General features: G+C 53.7%; 5 protein-coding genes across 5 annotated transcripts; 2 read left to right on the top strand and 3 right to left on the bottom strand.

Annotated features, from left to right (window-relative positions):
* Positions 1-89: 89 nt before the first annotated feature.
* Positions 90-2,101, bottom strand: A1O3_07726 (uncharacterized protein; the record flags this gene model as incomplete). Its single annotated transcript, XM_007737832.1, has 2 exons — positions 90-1,960; positions 2,056-2,101. 2 exons carry the CDS (start codon positions 2,099-2,101, stop codon positions 90-92), a joined length of 1,917 nt encoding a protein of 638 aa, XP_007736022.1.
* Positions 2,102-2,489: 388 nt separating this feature from the next.
* On the top strand, positions 2,490-4,151 carry A1O3_07725 (folylpolyglutamate synthase; the record flags this gene model as incomplete). Its single annotated transcript, XM_007737831.1, has 3 exons — positions 2,490-2,507; positions 2,573-2,704; positions 2,778-4,151. The coding sequence occupies 3 exons, from the start codon at positions 2,490-2,492 to the stop codon at positions 4,149-4,151; spliced, it is 1,524 nt and encodes a 507-aa protein (XP_007736021.1).
* Positions 4,152-4,370: 219 nt separating this feature from the next.
* A1O3_07724 (uncharacterized protein) lies at positions 4,371-6,915 on the bottom strand (the record flags this gene model as incomplete). The annotated part of the gene is made up of 2 exons (XM_007737830.1): positions 4,371-6,483; positions 6,533-6,915. 2 exons carry the CDS (start codon positions 6,913-6,915, stop codon positions 4,371-4,373), a joined length of 2,496 nt encoding a protein of 831 aa, XP_007736020.1.
* Positions 6,916-8,555: 1,640 nt separating this feature from the next.
* On the top strand, positions 8,556-10,520 carry A1O3_07723 (uncharacterized protein; the record flags this gene model as incomplete). Its single annotated transcript, XM_007737829.1, has 3 exons — positions 8,556-8,900; positions 8,950-9,125; positions 9,248-10,520. The coding sequence occupies 3 exons, from the start codon at positions 8,556-8,558 to the stop codon at positions 10,518-10,520; spliced, it is 1,794 nt and encodes a 597-aa protein (XP_007736019.1).
* A 923-nt stretch (positions 10,521-11,443) lies between these two features.
* A1O3_07722 (uncharacterized protein) lies at positions 11,444-14,690 on the bottom strand (the record flags this gene model as incomplete). Its single annotated transcript, XM_007737828.1, has 2 exons — positions 11,444-14,219; positions 14,269-14,690. The coding sequence occupies 2 exons, from the start codon at positions 14,688-14,690 to the stop codon at positions 11,444-11,446; spliced, it is 3,198 nt and encodes a 1,065-aa protein (XP_007736018.1).
* Positions 14,691-14,932: the final 242 nt, after the last annotated feature.

Here is a 14,932-nt window from a genome sequence, read left to right as displayed (position 1 = left end):
GCCCCCAAAGGCAAAGGCTCCTGAGGCCCTCGCCCTCACTCTTCCATTGGCATCTTGGAATATCTTTCTTTGCGTCGAACCACTGGCGTCTACACAGATCCACCACTTCGATTGCCAGCCTTGTCCCCCACCAGCCCAGCCATTTCTAGCAGTGCCCTCGCACCTTCCTGGTCGCCTCCGAAATTAACGCCCCGTCTTCTCGCCGCCTCTGCCTCCTCCCATGCGAGGCGTTTCTTCTGTTTCGTGACTTCGTCTTCCCCTTCGTCCGTGGGAAAGTTGATGCCCCAGACCTCCAAGCTGTCAATGTCAAACGTGATCTTCTTTGGCTGTGCAGCCTGGCCATTGTGGGTCTGCGCGGTCTCCAGACCAGGATCGGTCACGAACGCCCCGCTGCCTGCGTCGCCGTCATGTTGAAATGTGGCGGTGGTCAGATCAGTGTCGATCAGCAAACTGACGGACCCGAGCGCCGGGGCTTGTTGCACAGTATGGGTGCGTGATTGCTGGGGGATGACGCAGCCTAGGGCGATGCCTGTCTTGGTGGAAAAGTACGACACGGGGATGGACCGGTTATACGAGTTCTCGGGGAAGGTTGCCTGCCGGGGTTGAAGCTGGATCAGGCACGCTTTGGGTGCTGAAGGGTCGCGCGACGGGGCCGCATTTCTGGGGCCCGAACTCGGGTCGTGCCACCGTTCAGGGAGGTATGCGGCCAGCGTTATGAGATTGTTGGCGGTGTCGGGATGACTGCCGGACACGAGCATCAACGTTCCTGACTGCCAGGAGAGCACCTGGCGTGAGAAAGAGCTGAGCGACGTGCCGTGCGAAGAGGTCGAGTAGAGCTGGTTGAATCGTGCGCCGGAAGTGAATATGTCTGCGAGAGAGCCGGATGGCGTGAATAGTCTGAGGGACATGGAGATCTGCGAAAGAAGGGTATCGTTGAAGATGGTGTCGCCGTCGTCCCCGTCCCCGTCCCCGGCCGACCTGTATATCGGGGAGCGGCGAGGTTCGACTGCGACCACGGGATCAGGCTGGCCGCGATGCTTGTTCAGATTGATGTTCTTGCTGAACAAGAAGTGTTCAAATAGCGGGCTAAAAGGTTCGAATAGACAGGGAGTGGTTGTGGTCACCGTCTTGACAAAGTTGGAATACCTGACTCCGTTGCTCTGAGGGTCGGGATCAAACGCCGCGACGACGGCATCGGCCGACACACTCAGCGCTTGTAGTCGTTCCTGGGTGAGGCTCTGGCCATAGACACCGACGGGAGTCAAGGGCTCGATTTCCGCAATGAGTAACAGCAGCATGACCAGCTTCTTCAGGTTCTCTGCTGGCACAATTGCATGGTGGATCTTGCGGTCTGTCTTCTGGTCATGCCTGAAGACCTCGATGGCGTCTAGTGAGTCGAGCGCAGCCAGGGCCAGGTCATCGTCGTCTTCGTCCTCGTCGTCGTTGGCGGGCTCGTCAACGGCGAATCCCGAGGCAGTGGCGTGAGCACTCGTTGCTGTGTCGATTTCTCGCTCTTTCAACATGTCATCCGGCAGTTGCTCTTTGATGATCTCATCCATGTTTGGCTTTTCCCTGGGCGAAGAGATGCTGGCCCGGCGATCGAACACGGCCAGACTGCGGAACAGCAGTTTGACTTTGTCCTGGTCGCCTCGCCTCAAGATCTTCTTATACCTACCGGTCATGATGGTGATGACCTTCAGCGTCGCTTCCCTGGTCAGTATACATGGCGCGAGGCTGGGAAACGGAAATGCGCCGAGATAGGTGCACATGTGATAGAGAACAGGTCCTGCATGGAGCGGCTCCGGCAACGCGAGGAACCGACACAGCGTGTCCTCCTTCCAGTATTCGACGTCTTCTTGGTGATCGGCCAAGGTCTTGAAGTTGTCCTTGTAGTGAGCGATCTCGAGATAAGTGTAGCACTTGGACGCAAACCGGAGGGCCAGTTCATGGCTCAAGTCCTCTGGATCGCCCAGATTATCAGACCACAGCCCTCAGACTTCAGACCTCAGACCTCAGAGTCTGGAACTGAGTCAAGCGATGGATGCATCAACTCACCGATGGGGACCTCCTTCGCCGGCTCCGATGACTGAGACTGGCCCATATCTGCTCATGTTCCTGTTCCCTGGCAGAGGCCTTGACAGACAGGGAGGGTGCTGGGAATTCGAGGTCTAATACTGACGACTGATAGATAGTATGTAGTCAGACCGCGCTGCACGGACAGTGGACTACAATGCTTGTACACCTATGTCATCGTCGTATGTCATCGTCGAGCCTTGCCTTATTCGCGCGTACTCCGCCGTACAGGGCTGCGCCAGGGCTTTCACGAGTCCCCATCCGTACTATATGATTTCGGCTTCCTCGTGAATTGAGGGACACCTGTTGACTCTGTGCCCCCCAGTCATGCCTGCTTTATGATGCGCGCATGGACCTTGAGGCTCTCAGTCCATCAGCCGTGCACCGTCCGCGGATTCGCGACAACTTCCACCGCCATGGCGCGGACATACGCTGTGAGCACCCCGCCTGCAGCGATGCGAAATCGAAATCGAAATGAGCAGGGCTGACAATTGTGTAGGAAGCTGTTGCCTCCCTCAACACGCTCCAGACCAACTTCGCCATTGTCGACGCAATCCGGAAGTCAGGGGGAAAGCTGAATGAGCGGGCCATTCCAGAAATGAGAGAGTGGTGCCGCAAAATTGGATATCAAGTATGCGACAATTGAGCTGAGCCCGTTACGAGCCACCGCCCGACCCTCGTCGACTAACCCGGAATTACGATAGCCATCGGATCTCAACGTATTGAAAGCCGTTCACATTGCCGGAACAAAAGGCAAAGGATCTACCGCGGCTTTCACATCCTCAATCTTGACGCAGTTTGTGGGAGACGCAGGAGTCAAGTCACTCTCAAAAGTCGGGCTGTACACATCGCCGCATTTGCGTTTCGTTCGCGAACGCATTCAGATTAATGGGCAACCACTCTCTGAAGCGCAATTTGCGCAGTACTTCTTCGAGGTGTGGGATCGTCTCGAGGATGCAGCGAAGGCCGCAGGGGAAGACCCCCAGGCTCCTGGGGCAAAGCCCGTCTATTTCAGATACCTCACGTTGATGGCCTTTCACACATACATAAGTGAAAAGGTTGACGCTGCGGTGATCGAATGTGGTATCGGTGGTGCCTACGACAGCACCAATATCCTCGAATCTCCTGCGGTGACCGGGGTCACGAGTCTCGGCATCGATCACGTCGCCATGCTTGGTTCGACAATCGGTGAAATCGCATGGCACAAGTCTGGAATCATGAAGAAGGGAGTCAAATGTTTCACGCCGAACAGTCAGGCGGCAGAGGCGAAACGTGTCATGGAAGATGTCTCCCAGGAGAAAGGAAGCACTCTCACCTACGTGGACACCGATCCGGCCATCGCAAACGGCGAGACCAAACTCGGCCTGGAGGCAGACTTCCAGAAGACCAACGCCAGCCTCGCGCTTGCCATTGCCAAAGAATGGCTGGTGCAGCAAGGCTTCGGTTCTGACCCGGACTTCGACCTCAAGGTCCGGCATGGTCTCGAGAAAGTCCGATGGCCAGGACGATGCGAGACACGACGCGAACCAGGCATCCGATGGTGCATCGATGGCGGCCACACCCTTGAAAGCATCGAACTTGCAGGGAAGTGGTTTGCTTCACAGCTGGCCACTCCCACTTCTACACAGAGTCTCTCCCCTGTCCAGCCGCAGCCTCGCTTTTTGATTTTCAACCAGCAGACACGCGACGCCACAGCTCTCGCCCAGGCGCTGTTCAACAGCCTGTCCACCGCTCTCCAAGACTCCCATCCGTTCACACATGTCATCTTCTGCACTAATACTACATTCAAGGAAACCGGCTTCCGGCCTGACCTCATCTCGGTGAACACGAATGCTTCGGATGTCGAAGCTCTCAAAGTCCAGACCGACTTGGCCGAGATCTGGAGACAGATTGACCCCTCAGCTCAGGTCGAGGTAGTAAAGACCATCGAAGAGGCCGTCGACACGGTCCGCAACTCGGCGAAGGCAGAACAAGCCGCCCGCCACGAGGGCCACCGAGATGTCACTGCCCTGGTCACTGGCAGTTTACATTTGGTCGGCGGGTTTCTTGAGGTTTTGGAGACCGCCGAGCCTAAATGAAGAGAGGGAGCAGCAAAATCAAACGTCATCAACTGATACACATGAGGGTTCCATCTATCCTCGGAGGAACGGGGTGTCATCATCTCTCAGCAATCATGAATGAAATGTATCATATTGGCGTGTATTTATCCGTACACCAATGTCAAATAAACATAATCCAAGCGCTAAAAAGGGGAAAGCTATTTTCTGGGAGGAAAACCAAAAAAGAATCCCAAGCCTCTAGAACCGCTGACGCCGACCCAAGATTGGACTGACGGGGCTAATTGTTCCAAACATGCTTCGTCGGTGGTCTTCATCCTGCGGCATCGAACTGCCCTCGTGGACGTTGGCTGGTGACGGCAGCGTGCCGATCCCACTGCTGCTCGACTCGTCCCGGTGGTGGTAGGGATAGTCTCCACCATCGTCCTCATCTCTAGTGCCGTTGCCGTCGCCGTTACCGTCCTGATATCTATTCCCATCAAGCTCCTGGATGATGGGGTGCATTGAACTACTGTCGCTGCCACGCCCTCTGTCATGCAGAAACCGCCGGGTCGGGCCTTGGTTGTAGCGCCAGGTATTCTGCGTGGCGGGCAAGGGCCATGGCGGAGTCTCGTTGGTCCCGGCGGAGGATTGGTGGCTATTGTTGCTGGAGACATCGACATCGTCGGACATGTTGTTGCCGCCCAAGCCGGGTACATGGACACTGCGTAGCAGAGAGGCTCCGTTGTTATTGTTGTTGTTGTTGGACTGCCCATTGACACTGGTGAGTGGCGAAGGCTGATATTGGCCTGACGAGTTGGAATGGGAATTAGAATTGGAGTTGGAGTTGGAGTTCGGTGTTGAGAATGTGTGGCCGTAGTTGGCGTTGTACGCGTAGTCCACTATACCCGAGTGACGTGGGTGGTCGAGGCTGTTGTACGGCGTGGCGAGCTCAAAGGGAGGTTTAGGCCTCTCCGTGCTTGCCATCTCGTGACGCTGTGTTTGGAGGGTGGGTGTCGGCTCGTGTCGGTCCGAGTGGGAGTGGTAGGGCACCTGTTGGACATCCGGTGGCGAACTTGACGAGCCATGTTTGGGATTGGAGGCATACGAGGCGCCGTTCAGCCAGCGCGAGACCCGACTGCTGCTGGATTGGCCCGACTTGTCGGAGGAGCCACTGCGTATGATGCGGCGGCGACGAAGGAGCAAGAACAGCAAGATAATACCGAGGATGAATATCACGGCCGCCGCAACGCTGATGCCGATGATGGCTCCTTTGCTCACTCCTGAGCTGCCTCGTTTCGAGGCCCCACCGCTGGACTTGTAGGGGTAGTAATGTGTGATTTGTTTGGTGTACTTTTGGGCGAAAATGCCAGCAAGAGCATTGTTAGACCAAACCGCTGTCTTCGCAGAGCTTCCTTGGGCGTCACCTCCTATAGCTTTAGTAACCATCGCGGGGACTTTATAGTGAGACCAGGTATTCGGGTCATAGCTGGTCTGGAACTCGAGCTTGTTGAGGTTGAATACCTGGATAACACCACCTTCGACACAATTGGCTTGATTCTGGTGCACACCGCCCACCACGAACATCTGGTCGGGATAAGCCATGATACAACGATGACCGGAGCGGCCATGCGACTGCTTCCCACTGTACGCTTTGACCCACGTGAAAGCAGGTAGTGACAGAATCCAGACGTTGTCGGATGGTAGATCGTCGGCATCGAGGCCATCGTAACCTCCGTAAACGTAGACGTTGAAAGACGACGAGTCCTCCGCAGCGGCGACAACCGCGCAGAATTCAGTGAGCTGGCCAGGAGCATCACCCGTGGTGTTCTGCAAATACCAGGTCTGCGTGGCAATGTCGTACACAGGCACGCTTTTCATGAAATTGGGACTCTGTGCTTTACTTTCCGAAGTCTGCGAGTCATTGAGGCCTGATGCCCAGATCTCCTCTGGCGCAGTGACGCCCCCGATCGCAACCAGGACCCCTTGCTTGGACACAGGGATCCAAACGAGTTCCGCATTGGCTCGTGGTTTGATATTGTCTGGAAGCGTCATGTTTGTCCACTTTTCACCTCTCATAGTTGCCATATCGACTTGAATAAGAGTGTTGGCGGTTTCGTTGGCCGACGAATCGTCATAATAGATTGGCCCCCAATCTGGTGATCGCATACCGCTGAGATAGAAGCCTAGATTCTCACTAGGGGCAGATATGCCGGCTCCATTCGTGATATATCTGGTGACGCCATTGGGGAGGCTCCCTTGGTAGAAGCCAGGAGCCCAGCTCTGTCGGTCAGGACCGTATTGGAAGGCTTCGTAGCCTAGGACAACATCGGCACTTTGGGCAGAGACAGAGTCGGTGAGACGAGGAAGTCCACTTCGACAATCAGTGACAGTAACGACGTAGGGTTGGAGCCTTGACTGACCCATATAGATATAGCTCTCCATCGTTGGTGAACATTGTCCCGTCGATATAGTTAGGAGCGATATTGTTTCCTGCACCACCTGCCTTAGGCATCCGGTCGAAGAGGCCTGATACATTGGTTTTCGTGGTATCGAATGGTATTGAGAAGTTGAGACGGAACATGTCTCCAGCCACATTGCCATCACTGCTCACTACCGGAGCAGTTCCATCCGCAAATGCAGTCTGCCACCAGAGCAAACCTCCGTCGAGGTAGAGAGCATCTCGAATCACACCCGCTCGAAGTCGGGCCCAGTTACATATGGTGTAGTTCTCTTGGACCGAGAGGGCTTCCGCAGTGTTTACCAGAAACCATTCGAGCAATATAGCTGCGATGTAAGTCCTCATGGCGAATCTGTGTCGCGAGTGTGAGATGTCATATCTATCTTGAGTCGTAGTGAAACACTCAGAGATACATCAATAATACCACAGGAAAGTAAAAGCGGTGCTGTGTCACAGAGTCAATATCACCTAAAATGACTTCCTCGAGGAAAGAGCGCGACATGCTGTCCATGTCAAACCTCGTCTTGATCTTTGAAGATCAGTGACCACATTCCATGTTTGCCACCATTGCGACTATCATACAGTCGGTGAAGCTTATCCATTGGTGACAATTAGTCTATGTCCACTCTTCGGGATCTTTTCAGGGTCCTCTGCGCCACGTTCGACTGATACCTGAATTGTTAGTCTTCCAGCAGGATGGGTGCGTCATGACGAACAAGCTTGTAGGGCGTTGGGCCTTGAAGCGAGGAGCAAGTAGGGGAAAAGCGGGAACTGGCAAAAGAGCATCCATGACATCGAGGAACAGCGGTGCGAACCCAGCCACGAAGGATGAGAAACAACCCCAATGAGCAGGGACGATCACGCCCAAGACAAGGAACTGGTGCTGTATTCCCTCAGAGATTCGGCCTGTGAACAGCAGCAACGCAGTCGAGACTTGCAGCTAGGCGAGCACAAGCGGCGAGATAAGAGACAAGCGTGGCAGACGGCACAGAAGACAGGCCTTCAGGGCCTTCAAGGGTACTTTGCAGGTGCTCTGTATGGCAGAGCAAGGCACAAACCGGTTTTGAAGACAGACCATCGCATCAGCCAACGGGCCGGGGGTGACAAGGGTGACGGGGGTGACCTAGGCACCTACACTATACTAAGAGGTTGATAAGGTTGGTGGAGGTGACAAGATGGATGGTGGCGGACAGCGGTTGGAACAAGGTTGCGGTGCGGGGGGGCTCGCCCGCCTTGGCACGGAGACTAACTCCAGATTCAACGTCAGGCCCTGGTTCCCTGATTCCTTGATTCCCTCCATTTCCTCTTCCCTCATTCCTCCAGTCCCCATTCCACCGTTGCAGCCGTCCATCATTCCATCATCCCTCCGCCCTGGCGCTACCCTGGGCTGCCATGCCTGTCTGGTGCCCCCGGTCCACCTCACCGCTTTCACCGGGCTAGTCGGCATCGAGGCAAGCCTGCCAGCCCCCCCTCGCTGCCCTGCTGGCCCTGCTGCCAGGATCGCTGATTCTGTCAGTGATTGGCGCGCCGGCATCTGCAACGGGCAAGGCAGAGCTGATCCAAAGCCAGGAACCGACACAAACGGTGCATGCTCAGCTAGCCCCGGTGCCAACGGGTCGAGAAGCCTAATCAGCCCTCGCAGAAAAATGGCCGATTCCATGTGGCGTGTCCATCGGTGGTTGCAACTTGCAACCCTGGAACAGACACGGACTTGCCATCCCTGTCGGGCTCTTTCAATGATGTCGGCTGTCTCTTATATCCAGCTAGACCTTTTATTCTAACTCTAGCTACCTCAGCGTGAGTCTCAGTCTCTCGGCTTGGGGATATTCTATCGTCAATGTACTTTGTTTACATTCGTTTAACCACAACTCTCGTTGAGGGCTCTTTCGCTTTGAACCCCATCTGCCGTCTGCTGTCCGGTTGCATCATGAGTATAAGTATACGTTGATGAAAGTCCAGTTGCAGCGAGGGAACTTCGCACTACAATGCATTCACTGGTCAGCTCACTGGTCAGTTCTCTGGCCAGCTCTTCACTGGCTGTCAGAGCACCACCCCCTCAGACTTGGAGCGAGGTTGCGACTGTCGGGCCGGGTTGGATCAGTACATCAACAGTCCATGACACTTTTATATACACTTGTCCGCCTATACCCACGGTATTCGTCAATGTCACTCAGTATGTGCCTGTGACGGCGACCGACACAACCTCTGAATACTTCACCGACACCACCACTGCATCACTTACCAATACTACCACCGCATCGTACACTGAGACAACCACTACACCAATCACCATTTACCAAACGATAATTTCTACCACGATCTTAACCACGGTTGGTCCAGTTCGCACCGTGTTGTAACCATAGATGCTGACGCTTCCAGACCGAAATAGTGACCGAGACTTCGACCACCGTATCACCAAGCCCGACCACACTGACTGCGACCGAAGAGCTTCTTCTAGAAACATTCACTACCGAAGTCACCAGTATCACCTTATGTCCGACACGAATAGTCAACCCGACTTTCACGGCATTAGGGCCCTTTCCCACTGACTGGACGTAAGTACTAACCCGTCAAGGAGAGACCACGACGTCCGTCGAGGCACACCTTTCCTCCTTTTCACCCAGCCGAATCTCCACGCCCAGCAATGTTCTTGTTCTAACGTGTGCCACTCTTCCAGATGGGGATGTCCTCCAGGCTGGCTGTGCAGGCCAAGTCGACAAAACTGCAACTTTGAAGCTGGTCTTCCCGACCAGAACTTCTACTGTGCGCCAAACGAGTGTATCCCTGCCCAGGCCTTGCCCGAGCCCCTTCCGATATGGGACAACAGTATCTACGGCAATTCGACGCCGACCACGGATCAAGGGCTGACAATCCAAGCCATCGACGACTACTTCAACATGGACCCCACTGCGTTTGGGCTCACCTACCAGATTTTCGTCGTGGAGGAAGTGTACACCATCACGTCGACCACCCTTCTCCTCCCGACCCCTGCCGTCGCAGCACGGCAGGCTCAGACCAGCGTGCCTGGTGCCTGTTACCCTTGGTGTAACAACTGCCTCCTGGAAGCACAATCGAGGGGCAAGATCTCGGCCCTATGCGTGCCGGGCTCTGCGTTCGAGGTGTCTCTGAACCAGTGTGAGCAGTGTGTCAGTGTGCACAAGAGCGACGGCTCTGGCAGTTTTGTGCAGATCTCGCCGCAGTTTCAGCAGTTCCTGGACTACTGCGGCCAGTTCGCCACGGTGGTGTTGACATCGTCCGTGACCGCCGTCACCACCAACACCCTTGGGTCGGCCTACAGCTCAGTGTCGCCAGTGATCTGGACCACCGTCACACCGAAGAGCTCTGTGACCGTTTCCACCTCGGCAAGCCTGCACACCTCCGTGACCGTCGTTGTAGAAACGACAGCAACCACCGAAACTCTGAGCCCCTCAACAGAGAGCACGTCGACTTCGACGGCGACCAAAACGTTGAATTCGTCGTCAAAGTCTCTGCCAGTCATCACGACGACGACAGTGGCTACTAGCAGCGGTTCCACGCCGTCCACGCTCTCATCCGAGTCTCCATACACCACGACCGCGACCGTCCCTACCACCCTGTTCTCCCTGAGCACCGTCGGCGGGAGCCAATGGTCACAAATCACCATCATCCTGCCTCTCGGAGATAACAGCACCACAACAGTCTACGGCTCGGATCTGACGAGCGGCGCCACACTCGTCCTGCCGGAGCCTTCGACCACGAGCTCGTACCTGACTACAAAGACAGTCACGCCCGGCCATCCAGGCTCAGGTTCAGCAACGGCACAGAGCACGACTTCTCCCGCCGCCCCGTCTACCTTCTCGGGCGGCGCCTCGCGCCCGAGAGTCGCAGTCACAGTCACCGCAGGAACCCTATCCTGGGAAACCACGATGCTTGGTCTGGTCATCACATGCGCCGCCGCCTTTGTGTGGTGAGCGTGAGCGTGCTAGCACAGGCATGGTTTGGTTTGGTTTGGTATAGTCTAGTATGGTATGGTATGATATGCTTTTCATATCGTACTGTACTACACTGTACCTATACTATACTGCACTGTCCTGTCATATCCTGTATGTGCGCCAGCCCTGTCCTACCCAGTGTCCAGTGTCCAGTGTCGAGAGGGAGGTCATACATAGTTCGTGTGCGGGACTTGCTAAGGCCTTATAAGGCTAATGTTGGGTTGGGTTCATCGGCTCGGGTTGGCAATCAAAGAACCCTATCCTAATCCAGGGCGGCCAAATCGCCCAAATCGCCCAGCAAGCATCGTCTTGCATACATATTCAAGTTATGAAATGAAGTATAATGAGATGAGAACTGTTCTGGTCTGGTCTGGTCTGGTCTGGTCTCTTAGACTTCTTTGCTGGATTAAGGTATCTCAGATGATAGCACGGTAATAATCCAATATAGTTTGTTAGTTAGGTACATCCACAATCACATAGCATGGGTAATGCCTACCTCCCTACCTACCTACCTATCAAAGGCTGAAATGTTCCATGTTCTCGAGCAAAGGGCTATGGGGAGCCCCAGACTATATATATAGATGTGCCAATATCAGCCTTCTGGTTAACGGGCAAGGCTGGGAATGCCTACCCAGAAGTTAATGCTTGAGTTCAACAGGAACGCCCAGACCTGGCACCTCTCATGTGAAATTAGGACGGTGATATGTAAATATAATATTCTGAGATGAATACCCAACTACTTCCGCAATAAGAAAGGGAAGATACTTTAAGTGACACCTTGTGGTTATGAAACCGTCCCGAACTCCATGCCAATACTGAGGCCACACGTTGGATAATGTCCTTCTATATCCAAAATATGCCCGGTCTTGAAGAATGACCCAGTATGCTGCTTTCCATCCAGCTCAATACATTTGCGCCAAGAACCCTATGTGCAGCTGAGCAGTCTTCGAACACACACTGTGAACTTCGTAATCCTCCCAGCGCATATCGTCTGGTTGCCAAACCTTGTATTTCTGGACGACTGGCATGCTCTTGTGGCCGAAGCTGGAAACCGCCCGCCGTAGCTGACTCCACCATCCCGATCCCGGACTTTCCTCCAAAAGCAATGTTTTAATGGCCTGATGATTCGGTGGTCCGAAGGCATCAACCCATTGCTGTAGTGACAATGAGACGAGCTCGCTATTGGACGGGGTTTCCAGTGCTTCAGAGTTCCGACCATGCTTCTGCCTTGGCGATAGCAGAAAGAAAACGTCCCTATCAGCCCCATATTTGAGCAAGATTTCCAGGATAGCGAACCGTCGTATAGTTGTTGTGGCGAGGTCGGCGAGGAAAACCATCCAAATGCTTGCTCTGCATCTCCCAGGGTCGTCTGCATCGGCAGATCTCTCGTATATGTCAATGTCCTCGTTAGGATTGGCCCCGTCTTCCAGTAAGACCCGGACTGTTTCGCTCTCCCTGCGAACAGAGGCGGACAATAGTAAATTCAAACACCCAGAAGATCTCAGTAACGCATTTGTTTCTTGTACCTTGGCGTGCAAATACTCGTGATGCCCATAAAAAGAGAGGCAATGAAGATAGGAAAAGTCGAGGGCTTTGTCCATTGCATACGTACTGTATGGAATTGTTTGACACCAGTGGATCTTACCAGTATTGACGCCAATCTCCTGAGGATGGGAAAAGGGAAGTCGTCTATGACTCTCAAGGGCTTTGCCGTACCCTTCGAGAATATCGAACTTCAACCGTCGGCTTGCCGCCTTGTGCAACAGGACAATGGTTTGTACAAGATTGTCATATAAGGGTGAAACAATGGTGAGTTGTTTAGAACTTGTTCTCGCAAACTTAAACTCCGCCAGTTGTAAGCGAAAGTAGTCTTCAACTGGATTGAAGTTTGGTACTCGGTTTTGCATGTCGCTTTGCCGTGAATGGTCACCGAGGTAGTCCTGTACACTGCGATGGAAGAACTGAACTCTGTACTTGAAATATAAGTCAGACTCCCTTGTTGGCACCATCTCCAGCAAGCCTCTCGACAAACCGTCGATACGGCAACGCATTGCTTCGTGTCGCTCGACGATCTCAGCATCAGAATATCCACGCACCGGAAGGGTGAAGGGAAAGGTAGGGTCCTCCAGGTCTTCGAGCCAAGAGAACATGAGGACATTTGGAGATGGCCATATGGAGAACACCTTTGAGAGCCCCTCTGAGTAGCTGACCAAGAGAAATATCTTGTCGGATAATTTGCGGTCTGCAGGGTGAATAGCTCCAAGAAGTTGGTCGAAAAGCTGGCCCAGGTCCTTTGGTACCGTGGCAAGTCTTTCCCTGAGCGCTGCAGCTGAATAGTGGCGTCCCACGCCTTCCAGAAGAGAGCGGACGACAAGTCGGGCCCACAGAAACACGCCATTGGCATCGCGCACGATGTCATCCACCAGTTCCAGATAAAGGTCGCTGACTCTCCTGAAGTTCACGTCCTTTTCAAACATGGAGCTCGCAAATCGACGTATGTCATTGCTGGTCACTTCATGGAGGCGGATTCGTAGGTTTGCCTCGTCAGGAAAAGTCTTCATAAACTCCGTGTGAGGGCGGCTGCTGACACAAAACTTGATGTCGTTGGACTTCGCCCATTGTTGAATCTTCCCCGCCAACTCCCAGTGTTGGACGCTATCGCCTTCATACTCATCAAGGCCATCGATGAAGAAACAGAAGCGATGTGACGGAAAGGACTGGGTTGCGATCAAAGCGTTGAAAGCCGCTTCAATCTCAGGAAAGCGTGGTACAAGCCCCTCAAATGCGTTCTGCCCGCGTCCAGATCTCTTCCACACATCCGGAAATACCTCGGCGATGAGTTCTGGACATTGCTTTAGAACCTCGAATAGAAGCGACCGATAGAGCCCTTCTACGGACATCTGAAGCTTGTTTCCAGAACTCCAGAAGAAGAATTGAGCAAAGACGAGTTTCTTCCCACCAGCCCAGCGCTGAAGGTTCTCTTTGACGCGATCCTGGCGGGAGAGAAATTTCATGAGGGTGGACTTTCCAGAGCCTGCTTTCCCGGATATGTAGAAGACTCCGCGCCCGAATTGTAGCCAGTCTGCAAAGAAGCTCCGAATCTGGTTTCTTTTGTCCATCTCCTCCCTTTCCTTCCTTTCCTTCCAGGTATATGCGTGTATCCTTTCAGATTGAAACGAGGGCGCGTCGTCGGAAGAAACCGTCTCGGAATCATTATGGGGAGAGTCACGTTCTTCTGTACTTGAGTCCTCGGTACCCGCAATGCTGCTCGGTGATCTCATGGACAAGTTTTCTTGTGCATCAGCATCGCTGCCAGAGGAGAGGCGGTCCAAGTCTTCTGCAGACTCTACGGATTCATGCCAGTCCTCAGCCTCGACCATCCAGGTAAATGTCGTGCTCTCAGCAGTCACCACGGTGTCTTCGCGGGTGTACATGGACTCGAAATATAGGCCACGAAGTATCTGAGTCTCTCGTGGCATGATGCTCGCCATTGACTGAAGGTTGCAAAGATCCTGGCGAATCTCTTTGAGCGTCGCGGTTTTGTCCGCCCCCAAGGTTTGCAATGCATCGTCTAACTTATCTCGTAAATTGCTGAATTTGTCGGCGCTCTGAGTTTTGAGTTTTGAACTCGCTTCTCCAATGCTGTCGAGTTGGCTCTTGGTTGACGAGTTTTCATCACTAGACGATAGGTTCAGTAGTGCTTCGAGGACCATTCGTGATTACCTACTGAAGCATGAGCTGAAGCCGCATAATGATCTCCGAGCGATAGCTGTCCAGTCGTTTTTCAATCGACGCAACCTCTTTCTCGCTCCAGGCAGCGCGCAGTGTTTTTCTAAGGCTCTGCCATTTCGAGTTCTTCCGCGTGACCTGCAGCTTCTTCAAGATTCGTAGCAGGTCCTCTGATAAGCCAGAACATTTTTGGGCCAGCTCGTGCAGTGCCTTTGAGTGTTTGGTGGTTGCTTCCACTTCGGGGCCTAGGGCTTCAGTGGCCTTTGCAAGATCATCAATCACGGTCTTGATATGAGCATTCGCCGACGTTGCACCTGTTGCCGAATTGTACACCTCATAAGTGTGTTTAACAACGCCGCAAGAAAAGTCAATGAAGCTGAGGATGTTGCTTGCAAGCCCGATTGCGCTCAGGGGGTCCATTTGTAAAATGGACAGAAACCTTGAAGAAGAGGAGACTATTTGCTGCAGAGAACTTCACAGGCACGTTTGAGGGAGGGAATGCCAATACCCTCGAACATGGCAGACTGCGTGGTAGATGATCTGTCTCACAGATCAGTAGCGGAGGACGGCAAATTAATCAGGAATAAGATAGAAGATGAACGAGGCAAGGAAAAAAGAAAGGTTGCCTTGGGTGGCTTTGAGCGGGCTGAACTGCACAGCCT

Source organism: Capronia epimyces, assembly GCF_000585565.1.
Source record: "Capronia epimyces CBS 606.96 chromosome Unknown aczIQ-supercont1.6, whole genome shotgun sequence".
Taxonomy (NCBI): Eukaryota; Fungi; Ascomycota; class Eurotiomycetes; order Chaetothyriales; family Herpotrichiellaceae; genus Capronia; species Capronia epimyces.
The sequence above is the reverse complement of the archived record's forward strand: the minus strand, read 5'-3'. Positions and strand labels throughout refer to the sequence as shown.